The 16,920-nt window shown below is 33.5% G+C and overlaps 1 protein-coding gene across 24 annotated transcripts in view; it reads right to left on the bottom strand.

The window, feature by feature from the left end:
• KCNMA1 (potassium channel, calcium activated large conductance subfamily M alpha, member 1) overlaps positions 1-16,920 on the bottom strand; it is a 495,287-nt gene that overhangs the window by 141,590 nt on the left and 336,777 nt on the right. For all 24 annotated transcript variants that reach the window (XM_014956257.1, XM_014956277.1, XM_014956274.1 and 21 more), the window contains 3 exons: positions 15,343-15,418; positions 13,951-14,121; positions 12,198-12,289 (listed from right to left, as the gene is read on the bottom strand). In XM_014956257.1, the coding sequence (XP_014811743.1) occupies positions 12,198-12,289; positions 13,951-14,121; positions 15,343-15,418 (339 nt within the window). The remainder of the gene's footprint in view (positions 1-12,197; positions 12,290-13,950; positions 14,122-15,342; positions 15,419-16,920) is intronic.

The following is a 16,920-nucleotide window of genomic DNA, read 5'->3' as shown; positions in this document are numbered from 1 at the left end:
TAAGCACAACATCAGAAAACAAGACATAAAATATATTAGCTCATCCTTTTTTGGTGCAAGGGGTCCTTAAGAGTTTTCCTCTGGGATCTTTGCAGCTTGGCAGAGTTTGAAGCAGTCTCTGTACTGGATAAAACCATGCCTATATTTTCCCCTTCAGAAGCACCCTTCCTCGGTTTCCCTAGTGGTCAATTGCCTGAGCTGCCAGCACTGTGTGTGCACGTGTTATTGCACACACAGTTAGGTCAGGATAATAACCTTCAACACAGAAGGGTAAAATACGATTTCAAGCACTAGGATTTGCTGTGATGAATCTCCATCCAATATACCAATGTAAATGGAAAAACACAAGAAAGTTCAGATGCTGAAGAGATGTTTAGAACCTGAGTAGCTTATTAGATCTAAATTCTGAACAGACTATGTTTGATACACTATATTACACCAACATATTGGGAAATTCTGTCTAGTGGCATCCGGCAGCTAAAAATATTCATGTGTATGTGTATTATTTTCTTCAAGTGTTTCCATCTATTACTAATTAAGAAACTGAACCTTTCATTTCCATAGCTGATGCATTATTTTTCATAATAGAAATAATTTCTTCTAGTAGACAACTGCTTTATACAGATCCTGTGCCATTAGCTTCAGCAGGGGCTCTTCTTGAATGCTCTTGTGCTACACTGTATTCCTATGCAGAAAATTTACTTCTTTCCTGGGAGATTTCACTTCATATGGGTTCTTCTCTATCGTCAATTACAGTCTACATTTTAAAAATATGGGTAAACTGAAGAGAAAAACGACAAGCCAGATAGAGAATGCAACCCAAATTATTCTATTATAGGAGACATTTTCAAAGGATCAAAAGATTCAGGTTGAAAAAGACCTCCAAAGGTTATCTCCTCCAAAAACCTCGTGCTAAAAGCAGATGCGTTTGGTACAATAATTCAATCCTGTTACAATTCTCATTTAGTAGGGTTTCATAGCAATCTGCTCCAGTGAAAATAAACTGTTTGGCTGTCAAATACTCTTGCATATGAGCATCAGGACTGATTCTTTTGGAAATGTCAGAAAGCATCTGCACCATGGTTTCCTTTTAGCACTCTGATTTGGGGCTGGACATTATCTGTTCTTCTCTTCTTTGCTGTCCTTATATACTGCAAGACAGTGTCCTGAGCTGTGATTGCAACAAAACCTTCTGGTTTTCAAACAATATTTTCTGATGAGACACTTGCATTAATTTTTGGTTGAAAAATCCCCCCAAATACCTCCTTTTTAACGTAAATTATATTTTTGCTTAAAAGTAGAAGAAATTGAAACCAGATTTCCTGCTTGCCAAGAGTGTTATTAGCTACATTACTTAAGAAAACTTGGATACCTTGTTCCAACCTGTCCTGTATATGACTTGAAGATTTATAACTTTCTCTTTTTGTTCCAATAACCATTCACTTCCCATGTATCACTCATTTTCTTCCACGCAGTAAGAGTTTAAGTAAAGCCAACATACTGGATATCTTTTGCTTTCAGCTAGAGTTGGTTGATCAGAAAATACTGTAATAATAATTTGGGGTCAACAAAAATGTCTAACCTCTGCATTAAGCTTTTGTTTATGAAAAATCTCAAAAGTAATACAGTACTCAGCTAAATTATTATTATTTCCAATTATATATTTTTTTCATTCTTTAAAAATGAAATTTAGAAATTCATTTACAATACTGTAAACCACAATTCAGGAATTTACTTATTTTTATTGCTGATAAGCATTCAGGAGAATTAAGGTTTCTGTTAAGTAATAGTTACTGATATCATGTATCACAGGTGAAACTGGCATAAGATAGCAATGGCAATCCATATCACATGACGGTGATCCTGCAAACAGAATCTTTTACAGAGAATCAAAAGCTTATCAGGAGCCATATTCTATCAACCAATAAAACCAGACTAATCCATTCTCTGCCATATATACTTATCATTCTCAAAGCTAATTACAGTGACACAGTACAGTTCTACACAGTTGATTTCAGTTGTGATTCTATATAGTTGAAATTCTCTACACTACAAAATCTTTTTCCACTCAAGAACTGACACGATACATTTGCTAAAAATACACTAGCTTCTTATAAACTAAACAAAAATGTGGTAAAAGGTCCAAAGATACCACAGATACAAACAGTTTAAGGAAAGAAACAAAAATAAATAAACAAAAGTTAAAAAAAATTAGAATTCTGGCATGAGATAATTGAGAACATACACTTAATCTATATAAATAGTACTGTAAATGAAAACAGATCCACTGTGAATAGGATTCTTCAAAAAGGATCTTTGCATGGTTCTTCCTTCAGAGGACACAATACGAAAGGCAAATCTTTTGCCTGTTTATTTTGAAATAAATTATATCCATTCTATTGGAATAAGTATAAAGAACTTGAAAAAACTCACTTTAACTAGTCTGTCATAATAAATCAAAGATAATAAATACAAAATTCTGTTTAGCATTCAGTTGAATACATGCTGTTCACTTGTCAAGTAACTAAATGAAGTGTGGCACATATTGATCTAGATGTCTCTATAAAACTATAACATTTATATGAAACACATATGCTCAAATCTCTTTATGGTCTTTCTGCTTAGCGTTCTGATCATGCCTTCCTCTATCAACCATCTCAATTCTTTCTTTGTTTACCAGTAGCAGGCTGCTCTGCTTGAAGCAAACAGGTTCTTGTACAGTCTAACTGGTTTTCCTCAAGAAAGGATAAGTCTCAGTTGCTTTTTCTTATTAGGAAAAGTCAATAAATGCCAACAGAGACTATACATACGGTCTTCCTGTTTATCTATTAGTGGTATGCAGTCTTTAAATATATCAGTTTACAATACATTTCTAGCTGCTTGTGCTTTTTATGATGTACCTAACATAATTCAAGATTCTATCAATTCAGTTCAATTACGCAAAATCATTATGCATTTGTGTGTCTCTCTCATTTGGTTAAAAACATGCTTTATTTTAATATAAACTCTGCTCTCAAATTAATACAGACAGAGAAATAGGTGCTGCACTGTCATGATTTCTTTTTTTTTTTTTTCACAGAAGACTTGAACCCAAGACCACTTATTTAGCCAATGCGTATAGTGAACCAGAACAATGTTATAATACTTTAAATGTTTTAAAAAATTCTCTTACGTGTTGCATATATGACAAAAGCAAAACTGAGAACCACTCATCCAGAGCAGACACTTATGGACCAAAAAAAGACAGATCAGGTTGGTTTTTAAAAAATACCTCTAACAGGTAACTAAAAAGTGTTACTCCCAAACTTGCCTTTTTGCATTAGTCATTCATATTTGTGAACACAGAGCTCTGAAATCAAGACATGATATTTTTTTAAAAAAATTCCACTATAAGCTCTCTATTTTCTCACTCTGATTCTTGTATCAGGCTCCAGAATTATTCTAGTACAAAGGAGAGATGTCAAAAATATAGCAAGTTGTCTGTTAAGTATGTAACAACTCAGCCACTTTATTTTAATATTTATTCTCCTTCAACAGTTTTTAAAAAGCAGATTTTCATTATTCTCTTTACTCCTGGAGGATTAAAAATTTCAAAAGTGTTGAACTTACTGAGAAGCCAACAGCACTGACTTTCAAATATGTATCAGCATTAAATGTATAAAAGAACATGAATACACTACAACTGGAGATGTGACTGCAGTATGTGAGAACATGTCTGAGGTACCTCTAATTTCTGTAAATTGGACCTGATAGCTTCAGCTGCCAACTATTTAGGAACCAGAGTGAACTCACGCAGCCTGTACCGAGGCTGCTGTGATTAATTCTGACAGAAACTATCTGTTCTTGCCAATAGGTTCAATGCTCTTTGGAATCTCTCTTATATTGTGAGTAAAGAAAAAGGAATTAGTTAAGAGGAGAAAACACTCAAAGAGCTACATTCAGTATATGGTACACAGTTCAGTCAGTGGAACAGCACTGGATCATACATCAGATTAATATAAATGGGAAATCATTAGTCAGGTGTTTGCAAGTTACCTCTGATGCAGATATTCATTTACTTTGTGACAAATATAAGTATGTAAAATTAAGAATCAAGAAGGAACCATTCAACTTCCCTTAAGCATAAAATTGGTCATGTGTGACAAACATGCAGTCACACACAAGGCCCTAATTTGTTGTGAATTATTACAGCTATGAAGCTATATCAAGCGCACTTACACAAACCCAGGTTTCAATCTTGCTTGTGAATATTGGTCGTGTCACAGAAATTTTTTCTGAAGCACATATAAATAGTACAGAAGAATTCACTTACACGGGTTCTCAAATATTTTATGCCCACCTAGGTGAGATTTCGACTAGAGAACAAGCCAATAGAGTGCATTTCAGACACTTCAATCTTGACTAAATAACCCACTCCTTCATTTAAACTGTATATCAGCTTGCATCTAAGTCTGCTTTGCAACAGCATGCTATCATAAGTGATTCATTGTGAGCTGCTTTCTTTTATTTCAACTTACTTGCTCAGTTACAGCTAAATGAGTTTATCTTACATTTTTATGTCTAAGGAATTGCACGATGCTCATCTATAAAGCAAGTTAAGAAATACAAGTTAATATCATTTGCTTCATGCACACCTCAAACTGCAATAAAAAGAAGAAAACACAGTGATTTGTTTCTGCCATAGTGTGGATTATTTAAGAGGCTTCCACCGTAGCTTAGATGATGAATATTCATCCTTTCATTCAACCTTGATGGCAACATTACCTGGCATATTTCTGCTTTCATATAAAATACCACAACATTTAGACACTGCACAGCTATATCACCATAAGAAATGTGACTTGGTCTAGTGGGAGGTGTCCCTGCCCGTGGCAGGAGTGTTGAAACCACATGATCTTTAAGGTCCCTTCCAACCCAAACCATCCTTTGATTCTATTACTAGTTTAGTATAAATAGAAGTAAAAACTGTTAAATGCTATGGCATGCAAAGGTGTCCATACCAGAAAGTTTACAGTAAAATGCAGGACTAAACCACATCTCCAGCATTAGCATCTTTGTTGCAAACAGATCTTGATCTACTGTTCTAATCCCTCCAAACCCTGGGGTTCCTTCCTCCTCCTATTTTGTGCAGCAGACATCACACACACAAGACAGCCTGTTATTACTTTTGAAATAATTGAAAACATTTTCCCTTAAATAAGTTGCTTTCTATCTTCCCACCATTAGTCATTTTCAAATTGCCTTATGCATTTTTTAAATGCTGAGTCAAAAACTAACTAAATCCTTTGTAAGCAATACAGAAGTTAGCAAAGTCTTTAAGATCTCGAGCATTTCATTTATGACCAGAGCCAGTGCATTTCTCTCCATAGAAATCACCCCAAAATTTTCTGCAACAGAATCTCAGTGGAAACAAAAAATCACTAAAACTTGCTGATAAATTACCCACTTCTGTCACCTAACATTGCAGTCCTTGGAACATCCACAGTTGAAGTAATGATCTGTATATTTTGTAGAATATGGTATATCAGCAGATCTTATAAAACCACATTCAGTCCTTCTTGGATCAAAATTTGAACGGCAAAACTGCTGTTCTGATGCCAAACCCAAAAGTTTTTTTAAAGTTTAGGCAGAGAGAAGGAAAAGTTGAAATTTTCATAGTTTTAACTAGAAATATAAAATTAGTGCTGTTATTGTAGGAATGGAACACGATTTGAGACCTAGAATACACATATAAGTCATAATATTGCTAGATGTCACTTGCCACATTTCCTTTCTTGCTTTCTTAAGAATGGATATAGTTTAATAAGCATGCAAAATTGGGGGGGGAAGTTTGTCCTATTAGTTCTATCTGTCAGACTATTTAACACTCATCAAATTTTCTTTATCACTAAGTGAGACTTCAGTGGGATTAGAAGAATGGCTAGCAGATGGGAAATAGAGACACCCCTGGGGATCATAATGTAATCCATGTCACATTCTCTTATTACATTCTCATCCCACTGGAAAATAATATCTTACATATTGTATCAAATTATTTAATATAATAATCTAATGTCACTTTCTTTGGAGCTATGCCTCTCATTACTGCAGCAAATGGACTTTTGCCAAAGTATTTGGATAAGCCCTAAATTTTTTTTTCTAATTTTTAATCAAATTCAAATGTCTAATGAGTGCAAGATGGCCTGTCAACTTCAATTATCTGTTTGTCTTTCTGTTTACCATATCTATCTGTCTTCAGTTTTTATTTTCCTCTGTGAAGTTTAGTTATTGAATCCCATGTTTCCTTCTGGAAGGAATTTCTAACAGATGATTCTTCCTGTTGATATCTTGATGATTTGCTAATTTATGGCTTGTAAATTTAAGAAATCTGAAGAAATCTCTGGGAAGCATCGGAGATCATGAGAGAAGAGAAACAGGAGGTTTTACTGGCTTATTCAGTAAAGAACTATGATTTAATTAAAATGCAATTTTTAATCTTATATATTAACTATGGTAATGCCCCTGGATTTTTTTTTTTTTAATCTTTTGAATATTTAACAAATTTTAGCATAAATATTTACTATTGGGACAAGATAAGCAAGTTATATATACACATACCTGTATATAAAATAATAATAATTCCTCTCTCTGCCAATATCTATTCATGTGAAGCCATGTTCTGTTTGCTGCTCTTATAAAGAGTTTCAATTGGATTTGACAACAGTTTCAAAAAAGGCAAAAAGAATTTAGTTCATGGAATTAAAAGTTAATTCATTGTAGAGGAAAGACTGAAAAAAATCATTAAGTTATGCAGTCTCTCTTTCAGTCCATCAGTTTACAAATGTTCTTTCCATATGCTTTCTAGAGCTTTGCACAGGCTGATTTACAATATCGTCATGTCTTCAACTGGAAAATATTTCACAGAATTAAAATCCAGTTTGATCATATGAACACATGAATACAGAAATGAAATAACTGAATAAAACCAATCTTGATCCTCAAGTAGATGCAGAAAAAAAGATTAATTATAAATTAGTAGAGGTAAAAGAAATTTGGATCTTTAACTAAATCTCAGACCGGACCTGAGCAATATGAACATTATAAATAAATAAATAAACCTTGATGGTTTTGGCAGGGGGGAGGGGAGGGCTTAAAAGAAATAACACACATATTCTTGAAAGTCCCATTTTGGCTAGGACTCAATATGTAAGTTCCAAATACCACAAAAAGAGTACAACAGCAGAACTCTACCTATCTAAACCCAGTAATTTCTTGAAGAAAACCTGTGTCTCATAAGACTTAAAGCGTACGCTTTATAGTTAAGAGGTTAGTTGGAGCACATCAGAAAATCATCCAAAGACAAAGTGATCACTGCATCTTCCTCACTGCATGAGGTACTCATGCATAAACTAACCTGTAGGCTTTTTGGTACATTCTAAAAAAATTAGTATCTCAGCTATGGCGATAGAGTGGCAGATATCTTTTAATTCTTCTATGCTACTTCACTTCAAAAAATATCACTTTAAAATGATCCCTTGAATACTAAGCCATGAGTTCTACAGATAAGTTACAGAAAGAGCCTAAACAAAGTCAAATTGAAAGCCTTAAAAAGAAAAGACATAAATGTAGATATGATGTAGGGAACCAGCCGCTATTACCAATATTATTAAGAAAAATGGCTAAGAGGAAATATCAGTATACTCAAGCTATAGATCATTTGATTACATATATATTTCATCATGTTATATCATACATATCATTATGAAATAGTCAAACAAATAAAAAAGAATAAAATTTCCCCTGCTTATATATATAAAATTATATGATTTTCTAAACTAAAATCTAATCTATAGACTTTTTATAATACTGTAATAAAAGGTCAGGGTTTTTTTCCTTCTCCACCCAACTACATTTTACACCTAGCTTTTATGTATAGTATTTGTATCTGGTATTTTTTCATTACAAACTACTTTTTCTGTTCATAATGATACCAGTTTGTTACTACTTGAATTTATGAAATTACATGAAAATAACTGCTTTCAAGTATATGTTTTCACTAGTTATTTCATAGTGATCTATAAAGTTTTGCAATGTTTTAGTGACATATTCCTATATAATATTGCAGATTTTTTTCAGTGTGATGACATAATTCTTGGTGATGAAGCAATTAATAAGAGTTAACCTTCATTATAAATTTGTCTATTTTGCATTTTAAAAGTATTCAGAAAGCATAAACTTGACTATTAAATCTCACAAAAAACTCACTCAGGAAATTACTAGTTTATTAATAATAAAAACTTGCCAACTGTTCTTCAGAGAAAGTAAGTTACACTGTTACCTACTTCTACAGGTGTCAGTAGAATGTTGGCTAATATGTAAAGAATGTTACCTGCGATACCTGCTTTGCAAAAAGTATTTGCCACAATATAAACCTGTGTGATACAGAATTCATCCAGGGAAATGCAAAGGAAGGAGAAACAGTAATCACTGAATTGCCTATGTGGAAGAATAGAAAAACTACGTAGGACTGATTGCTTCTCATGCCTGAATTTTATTTCCCAGTTACATTTTAGGTGTGATATATTTAATATCAACAATCTTCTGCTTTTGTAACTACAGTCTGGTTTTCTCTGTCATCTGTATTTAGTGGCGACTATAGCAAGAAGCAATTGTTTGTTAGTTGTAACTAAACTGAGAAGTCCATTTTTTTCTTGTCTACTGACCACCTGATTCTGGTGTATCAGGACACATAGTATAAAAATTAGTTTTCTGATGAACTGATCTGTAAACAGTTGCAAAACAGCTGTTTAGCACTAATCTCAGCACCTACAGAGCAGATCTCATTGCTTACACATCTGAAATTCAAGACAAGGATTGTTACCTTTTTCGGTAACTTTTAATTTTTTATTTATTTTTTTTTTTGCACTAGGTTGCAACTGTGACAAAGTCATTACCCTTTGTGTCATTAAATGTGTGTGTTTGGTCTCAGTCCCATTTGGTATGGACCTATTGATGAAACAGTGAGTACTGTTCTTTATATAACAGTTGAAACTTTACTCAAAGACTATAATTAAATTCCTGCTTCGCGTTCTCTGAGACGTCTCATTACAGGAATGTATTACAAAGCAGAGATTATAAATTAAATTTAAAATTTAAAAATCCCAGTGGGCTTTTGTAACAAAACTACCTAGTATCTAGTAAATTTAACCAGTGATAATTGCATACTGCCTGCAAACTACTTCTGTTTCCAAACTCTGTATGTATGTGTCTCATCTAAGAGAGAAGAAAGCTTATTTATTATGCAAAATGATTCCTCTATAGTTTATGAGTTCTTTGGGGCTTTTATTGGCTAAAAAGCAAAATGAAATGTGAGATTAAACGTGCTGGCGTGTTGGTTATTCTTTTTTAGTAAGTGGAGTTTTCATGTTTACATTCTGGCTGTTTCAATAGTTACAATTGTATAGCAAGGCTCTCCTTAATAGTAAAGCCACGCAGTGCAATCCTCAAAACATACAGAATCATACATTAATTATTATTTCCCAACTTAATGTCTAATAGTCATATAGAAGCATGTTATTCCACAGACATAGTTCATAAGAAACATGTATAAACATATATATATAAGTGCTACAAAGCAGATTCTATATATTTATCTATTTTGGTGAAAGTTAAAAAGTATACACATTTGCTATTTTAAGAGATGAAACTACATATTGCAACAAAATTTAGCTGCTCTCATTTTGCACACACATTTTATTTTATCTGGAAACTTTCTGATGTTAGGAATAGAACAACTGTAGTTTCTCATTATGTTTGCTGCCAGAATCTATGTTTGGTTGCTCAACTAAAGTTCTTATATTGCTAATTACTACCACATGCCCATATCTCAAACAAAGGAAAACTTATTGGTTCTGACAACCCATTCTCTCAACACTGAATTCCAAATGAAAACTTAAATTTTGGCCAAACATAACATTTCATCAATCTTGTTCTGCTGACTGCAAAAGCAACATCAAACAAGGGGTGCTAATGGCTTTTTACTGTGCAGTTCCCAAGCTCAGATTCTCTGATGAAAGACCCACATGAGCAAAGGACGTCTTTAAACTACTTAGTAATTAATAATCGAACCAGAAAACAATGCATAAAGTAAATCGAACAGTTTGTATGCTGATGATAGAGTTGAGTTTCAAACAACAAGTTATATGAGCAGTAGAGAACAGCAGAGAAAGCACTAACAGAATGAGCTAAAAACAAACAGATAGTGCGTATAAATAAAGACAAAAAGAAAAGGTGAAAAAATAAAATGAAGCACGCCCCAAAGCTAGCAGAAGCCTGTAATCTGGAGTTGAGTTTTCCAGGATGCGGGGTTCTGACTGAAGATCAGGTCCAAGTTTAGAGACATCTGAGCAATGCTGGGTACTAGTGACAATGTAGAAGGGGAGTGACTAAAATTCTGTACGTAAAATAGTTTTAAGCTATATTTCCCTCTGCTATAACTCCTGTGGAGCCTCAAAAAAACGAGGTGTAAGTTCTGTGTTTGAAAAACTTATGTCTTTGAGAAACTAAGTATAAATACAAGTATGAAAATGAGTAGGACTCTGTCACAAATAAACATTTTGGGAAAGTAATGATACTACTCCATCTTAGAAATAAATTAAGGCATTTTATTAATATGTGTAAGCGACTTGCAATGCAAGTTTCCAGTGTTAGTGTTTATACTAACAAAAAAATTTAGACATTTGAGGGTATCTCAAAAAATGAAGGTATTGAAGTTTTCAATTGCATCATCTAGTTGTTTGAGTATTATTGACCATACAGTAGCATATATTATAACTAAAGAAAGAAACCTTTGATTTATCCACCCCGTGATGTAGAACAGTACTCTAGAATTATCTCTGTTGGCCATTTACAGTCTTTCTGCTCCACAGAGAGGAGAAACAACCTGATAAAACCATAATCCACATTTATAAAATGATGCATGAGTGATGAATTTAAAAGAATCAAGTAAAAAAGCATATCCTCTTTAAGGAGAGGAACACTTAATTAGATGTGTTTCTTGCAGTACCTTCTATGTTATATAGTAGGGATTCTATAGGGCTAGTCTTTTAGGGCAAATGTATCTCTACCAGTGAATGTCACAATGATATGTAATGAAACAAAAGATGGCAACACTAACGATGATATAGAGGAGAAACTACCACATCGCCAAGTACATCTAGTTCGTTAAAGGCTATAACCCAGCAGGTCTAGGTGCTGGGAATGCCAGAAAGAGCTGGTTTTAACCTGGTCAAGAAAACAAGCAGGCTTTCAATAGAAATGCAATGAGGTAAAATTTAACTTTTGCTACCAGGTAAAAGTTTTTTACAGGTTTGGGTTTTTCCATAATATATTGATACTAATGGTACCATTTGCTCCTCTTAAGATAGGCTTTAGACAGCATGTGGAAGAGAATCACTTTAATATCCCTGGTCATAGATCCCAAAATCACAAGCATTTGCAATATTCATATGAAATCAATAGGAGCTGGATGAGATCCAAATCTGCTGTTTGGACTATGAGAAACAGCACTAACATACTTCTGGCATAGTCAGTCTAATGGAATAACTGGATTGACATAAATCTCGTATTTTGCATTCCAGTAAACCCAAGTTTTCTACAGAACTGAATTGTTTGACAATCATGTGAATTATCTTTGTCACTTAGTTAAGAGATGACCTTATGGTAATCTGATGCCCAAAACTGTGAAGTGACAAGTCAACCCTGTTTCAGAAGCTAACTGTATATGGAACAGCTGCATTTTTTACAAGGTATATCAGTGTAGTCCTAGGGGTATCCGGGTTCTCTTGCAGTAGGGACAAAATGTTGTGACTTGTACCATAGCATAGCCCAGGTCTCTAATTATAGTGTGACGACTCTCCAGTGGTAACATCTGATGTCAAGGAACACAGCCTTGTAAGCTGTGAGTCAGCTATTACCACCTTCAGGGGCTCTTTAAAGTCACACAACCACACCTGGTCTTTTTTGACTTACTTTCTGCCTCTGGTTGAGTTAAAAGTCCCGCCGTATTTCTTCCGATTAAGGATGAGAGCAGCAATTTCTGGCACGTAGCGAGCAAACATTGCCTACATGCATGAAACAAAAACACAAAAAAAAAAGAAAATGGCATGCAGAGAGTGTTCTACTGCAGCAGAGGCAGCAGAGCCTCTTGGGATACTTACTTTCTTCCACTAACCGCACTATAGGAACCACCATATTTCTTGCGGTTTCCTATTAACTCTATGATTTCAGGGACGTAGCTGGCAAACATGGCCTAAGAAGAAGATAGGAGACAGAAGAAAAGACTAAAAAGAGAGGCCAAAGAAAGGGGGATGATGAATATTTTCAGAAGATTTATATCTTTAAGATCTGAAAATGCAAAAGAATTAGATCTATGAAGTTGTTTAAAAAGAAAATTTTAAAAATGTAAAAGTTCTTATCAAACAAAACAAGAGGGCTCAATGCAAAAGTTGGTCTTGGAGAAGATGCATACATTATAAATTAAGAAAATGGTCAAAAGAGGAAAAATAGGCACACAAAACAAAACAAGAACAAAATTAATTCAAACTTGTATCTAATCATAAAATACAGTTATGTCTAATTCTTCCTGAAGAGGGGAGGGGAAAAAACCTATCCAAGTTCCACTGCAAAAAACAAAAACAAGTATTATCATTACTGTTACATCTCTATTTTAAAAGACAGTCTTTTTTCCCCCATGATTAGGATTCCAAAGAAGACAAAAAACAAGATGGACTCAGGGGTTATTCCCCCTGTCAAGAAACAAAAATATCACCCTCCCCGCTCCCAAAAAAAAGTTTTCCAAAAGTTCATGTTTTTAAAAGGATTGGAATAACACGTGATAGAAAAAAAGGTTTTGAGGAGAAAATAAAAACTGTTCTGCCATGTTTTGTCCAACAAACATCTTCCTTGTGGCTGGATACTTCAAAGAGCTACTGCCAGTTGACATGGTCTTTGCCTTCATATGGAAATAAACATAGATGGGAATGCATATATTTATGTTCATATCTATACTCATATATATGTATCTGTGTGTCTCATATATGGCATTCATTACATTAGTTATATACATATCACCTTTAAGATGAATGTATATATGAAATCAATATATGAGAATAAAGTAACGATATACATACATATGTATGTGCACAATATATTTTGTGAGTCATCCATAAAGCACTTACCTTGCACAGTGTTAAGTATTAAAATAAACCTTGATGTTTTAGAATAACATTGCAACAGGTTCTATAATATTACTAGCACTGATAAATAATAGAAAAGTTGACATAAGTATTAGTAAATTTGGTGCTATGCACATTCAGGACAAACACAAGAATTTGGTGATACAAAAGCACACTGGTTATGGCCATGTGATAAACTGTGAGTTAAAATTGTGCTACATGACATGAAAGGATGTTTGAAATTAAAGAGAATGTGGTTTGCCATCATCTGGATCAGGCAAGCTGCTCTTTAAGGCCGTCCAAAGCCACAGTGTTTGTTGGAATTCTGGGAAGGAACACAGAAGGGTGGGTAGGACATCTGAAACCGCAAAGTGTCTTTAAGTATCAATAGCAGCCTCAAAAAAATTCACTACAGTCAGTCACTAAAAAGTAAAGGACTACAAATAACATTATAAGTTGAAATATTAAGGCACTTCATGTATTCACATGCATTACTTATTTAAATAGATTAGAAAAATTCTGACTCTACTAAAGTGGACTAATTTAACAAGCTCTGCTAAAATATTTAACTATACAAAAAATAAAAGGGTGTATTAAACATATTTAAAAGTTTTATAATTAATTTTAATTCATGAAACCAGATATATTATCTCTCTAATTACAGCACTGAGATACACAGGATCAAGTATTAAGGTAGCCATAGTAATAATAATAATAGTAATAATAGAGGTTTTACCAATCCCCCAAGGATGAAGAAGACCATGAAAAGGCGACCAAGGGTTGTTTTTGCATAAACATCTCCATAGCCAACAGTGGACATTGTAACCATCAGTAAATAAACACATTCCCAATATGTTAGCGGTTGATTATTTTGGAAATTTTCCCATGGATCCCCTGAGTTCTCCACCTAAAATGTACAAGAAAACATATAATGAATTAATAGAGTTGTACCACAAATTACTGATATATGCTATGATATATTATTGATATATGATATATATAAAAAACCACCAAAATCCACGTCCTAGAAGATAGCATTCTCTCCCTCCTGATGTAATTAAAAAAAGCTCTTTTGTTTTTGTTTCAAAACCATAAAAGGGTAATGTTTCTATGCATTTGCCTAAAAGAGTGTAACTATGTGGTCATCTATGAATGCAAAGCATATCATAAATGAAAACATCCAAAATTTGGTGCATCTTGGTAAGAGTGAAAATTAAATTACTATCTGGTATAACGAAAAGATAAACATTCTGAATTTAATCTTATAGAGCTGGATGCAGCTCAAGGTATTTCAAGTGAAATCAATTAAATTGCTCTGGAATAACATCAATATCATTACATTCTAATATTAGTCCAAAACCATTGGTGAATAACTTACTACTATTAGCACCTTGAAATCTTCCTAAATTGATCATAAAATGTACTTGAAGGACAAATACTTAACCATATTTAATTATAGTTACCAAAAAAAAACAGTAAAAGCTATTGATTCAAAATGTTAAAAATACACAATTGATATATACCTACCATACATATGTATATTCACATTTATGAACTCATATGTACTTCTATACTGTCTTATATTTTTCAGGTATTGTTAAGTGTGGAATAAAAATCTATTACAAAACCCCTATGTTATCAGTGTCTGAAAGCTCCAGCAAAAAAGGTGAAATTTAAAACTAGAAGGAAATAATCTGTAAAAAATTTCTAACCGGAATGTTAGCAATGGCATTAATTCTCGTGGAAACACAAAACTGCTTTTTTTCTGGCACAACCATTGATTTGCCAGGACCTCATTTCCCAATTCAGCTTTGCCAACCCCTTCCAGGAAGCACTCTGGTAGTTATTTAGGGAACATTGCCACCTACTGGTAAATTGTAATTATTCAAGAAGTTGCATCAGTTCAAGTCTCATATTTTATAGCTGAGGTTAATGATTTATTACTTACTATTCAGAATCAGTTTTGAGTAGAAGCCTAAAACTCGGGAAGCTGTGATGTCTTTTTTTACTGTACTCTATAGATACGTTAAGGTATTACCCACAGCAAGGCAATGTCAGGTAATAAAGTAGCCCACAGAACATACAATCCACGAGAAAAAGTCAATGAAGTATTTTCAAATATACTTACCAAATGTATGAACCCAGCTGCTGTCAGCCACGTGCTGATAAATATAGAGCACAGATTCACTAGCTTGATGGAGTTACTGAAAATAAACAAAACCCAACAATAAATCGAAACTTAGACTGGAATTTATCATGTATTTTTAATATGTACCTGTATACAACTGCATAGTTTAGACTGAAAAAGTCTGATGATTATTTCTGAAGAGGTGCAGGTTCCCTGAAAAAAAACTTAAAAGCCTCTGCAAAATATGTATTATTTTGTCTTTCCAGACTTCACATTTGCACAATTTAGATAGCTTGAAAGAAAATTTCCAACGCATTTAAGAGCAGAATGAAAAATGGAAACCTCAGCTACATCTGTACTCATAAACAAACCAATAGAAATAAATAATGCTTTTCCACAAATAATTTGGTTGCCTCTTGGTACACTCACCTTCTCATTTTTCATTGCTATACACACCTCAACAATTATTTCCATGAAAATATTCTACTTCCCTAGGATACATCCACGCAGGTCAAATGATTAAGCTGAGCAAAGGCACTTGACTTTAGCTGCTGAACACTGCACTTACACATAGAATGGACTGATGGTTCTTAAATTATTTCAGTTTTCATTAGCTTGTATGCTTCTTCTATATTCATTATGCTTTTGACCCCAGAACCATGGAAGATTTAAAATTAACAGTAAAGGATGTTTTTGTTGCATGGTCACCAAGTGTTAACATTTGAGTACATGAGCACAGAGCAAAACTATTTCCCTACAGTTATAGCAAACGATTAATGAACTATTGGAATCTGTAAATGTCATGCTATTTTTGTGAAAAAAAAAATAAAAAAAAAATTCCAAATTAAATAACAAAAAAAAAAAAAAAAAAAAAATCCAAATTAAATAACGTAGGTACACACTTTCTGTGTAAAGTCCTAAGTAATTTCCATATTATTGTGCTTGCATGAACTTCTATGGACTTTGTAGAAATTCATACAGAGCTAGCATATTTCTTACTTCACATCCACGTGAGTCCAAACTCTGCAAACTCTCTTTATTCCCACTGAGTAGTATGTTCCCTATTGTAGACAGAAGTTACTTTGATGCAAAGACCTCAGTTCAGCAGGAAAATACCATACTTAAAAGCTTACGGAAGACATGCTCACTCTCTTCTTACAAAAACCACTATGATTTTAAAAGCTAAGAGGGATATTCAATAAATACACAGGGAACTGAAGCCCATGTATTTCTGTGTCTAAATAATCTTCCCCATTCATGGAACTGTATTTGAAATAGCTCTCCCTTATTTTTGAAAACATTTCTAAGAAAGAATAATGCCTTAGCAAAATCACTGTTATTCCTAAAGCAATACATTAAAAAAGAATAAAAATTGGGAAAAATTCACTATCAGTGTTGGTAGTAGTAGTTTTGCAATAGAATTATTTAATATTTCTGTTTATAACTACTTTAAGGATAATAAAAAAATGCATTATTTTATAAACAAAATTGAGAAATTAACATGGAATATTAACCTGACTAGCTCCATTAAGAGTTACAGTTAGTGAAGTGGGCAACTGTGGCTACCATGGAATATTA

This window comes from Calidris pugnax, unplaced genomic scaffold, assembly GCF_001431845.1.
Source record: "Calidris pugnax isolate Ruff unplaced genomic scaffold, ASM143184v1 scaffold196, whole genome shotgun sequence".
NCBI classification, from domain to species: Eukaryota; Metazoa; Chordata; class Aves; order Charadriiformes; family Scolopacidae; genus Calidris; species Calidris pugnax.
The sequence above is the reverse complement of the archived record's forward strand: the minus strand, read 5'-3'. Positions and strand labels throughout refer to the sequence as shown.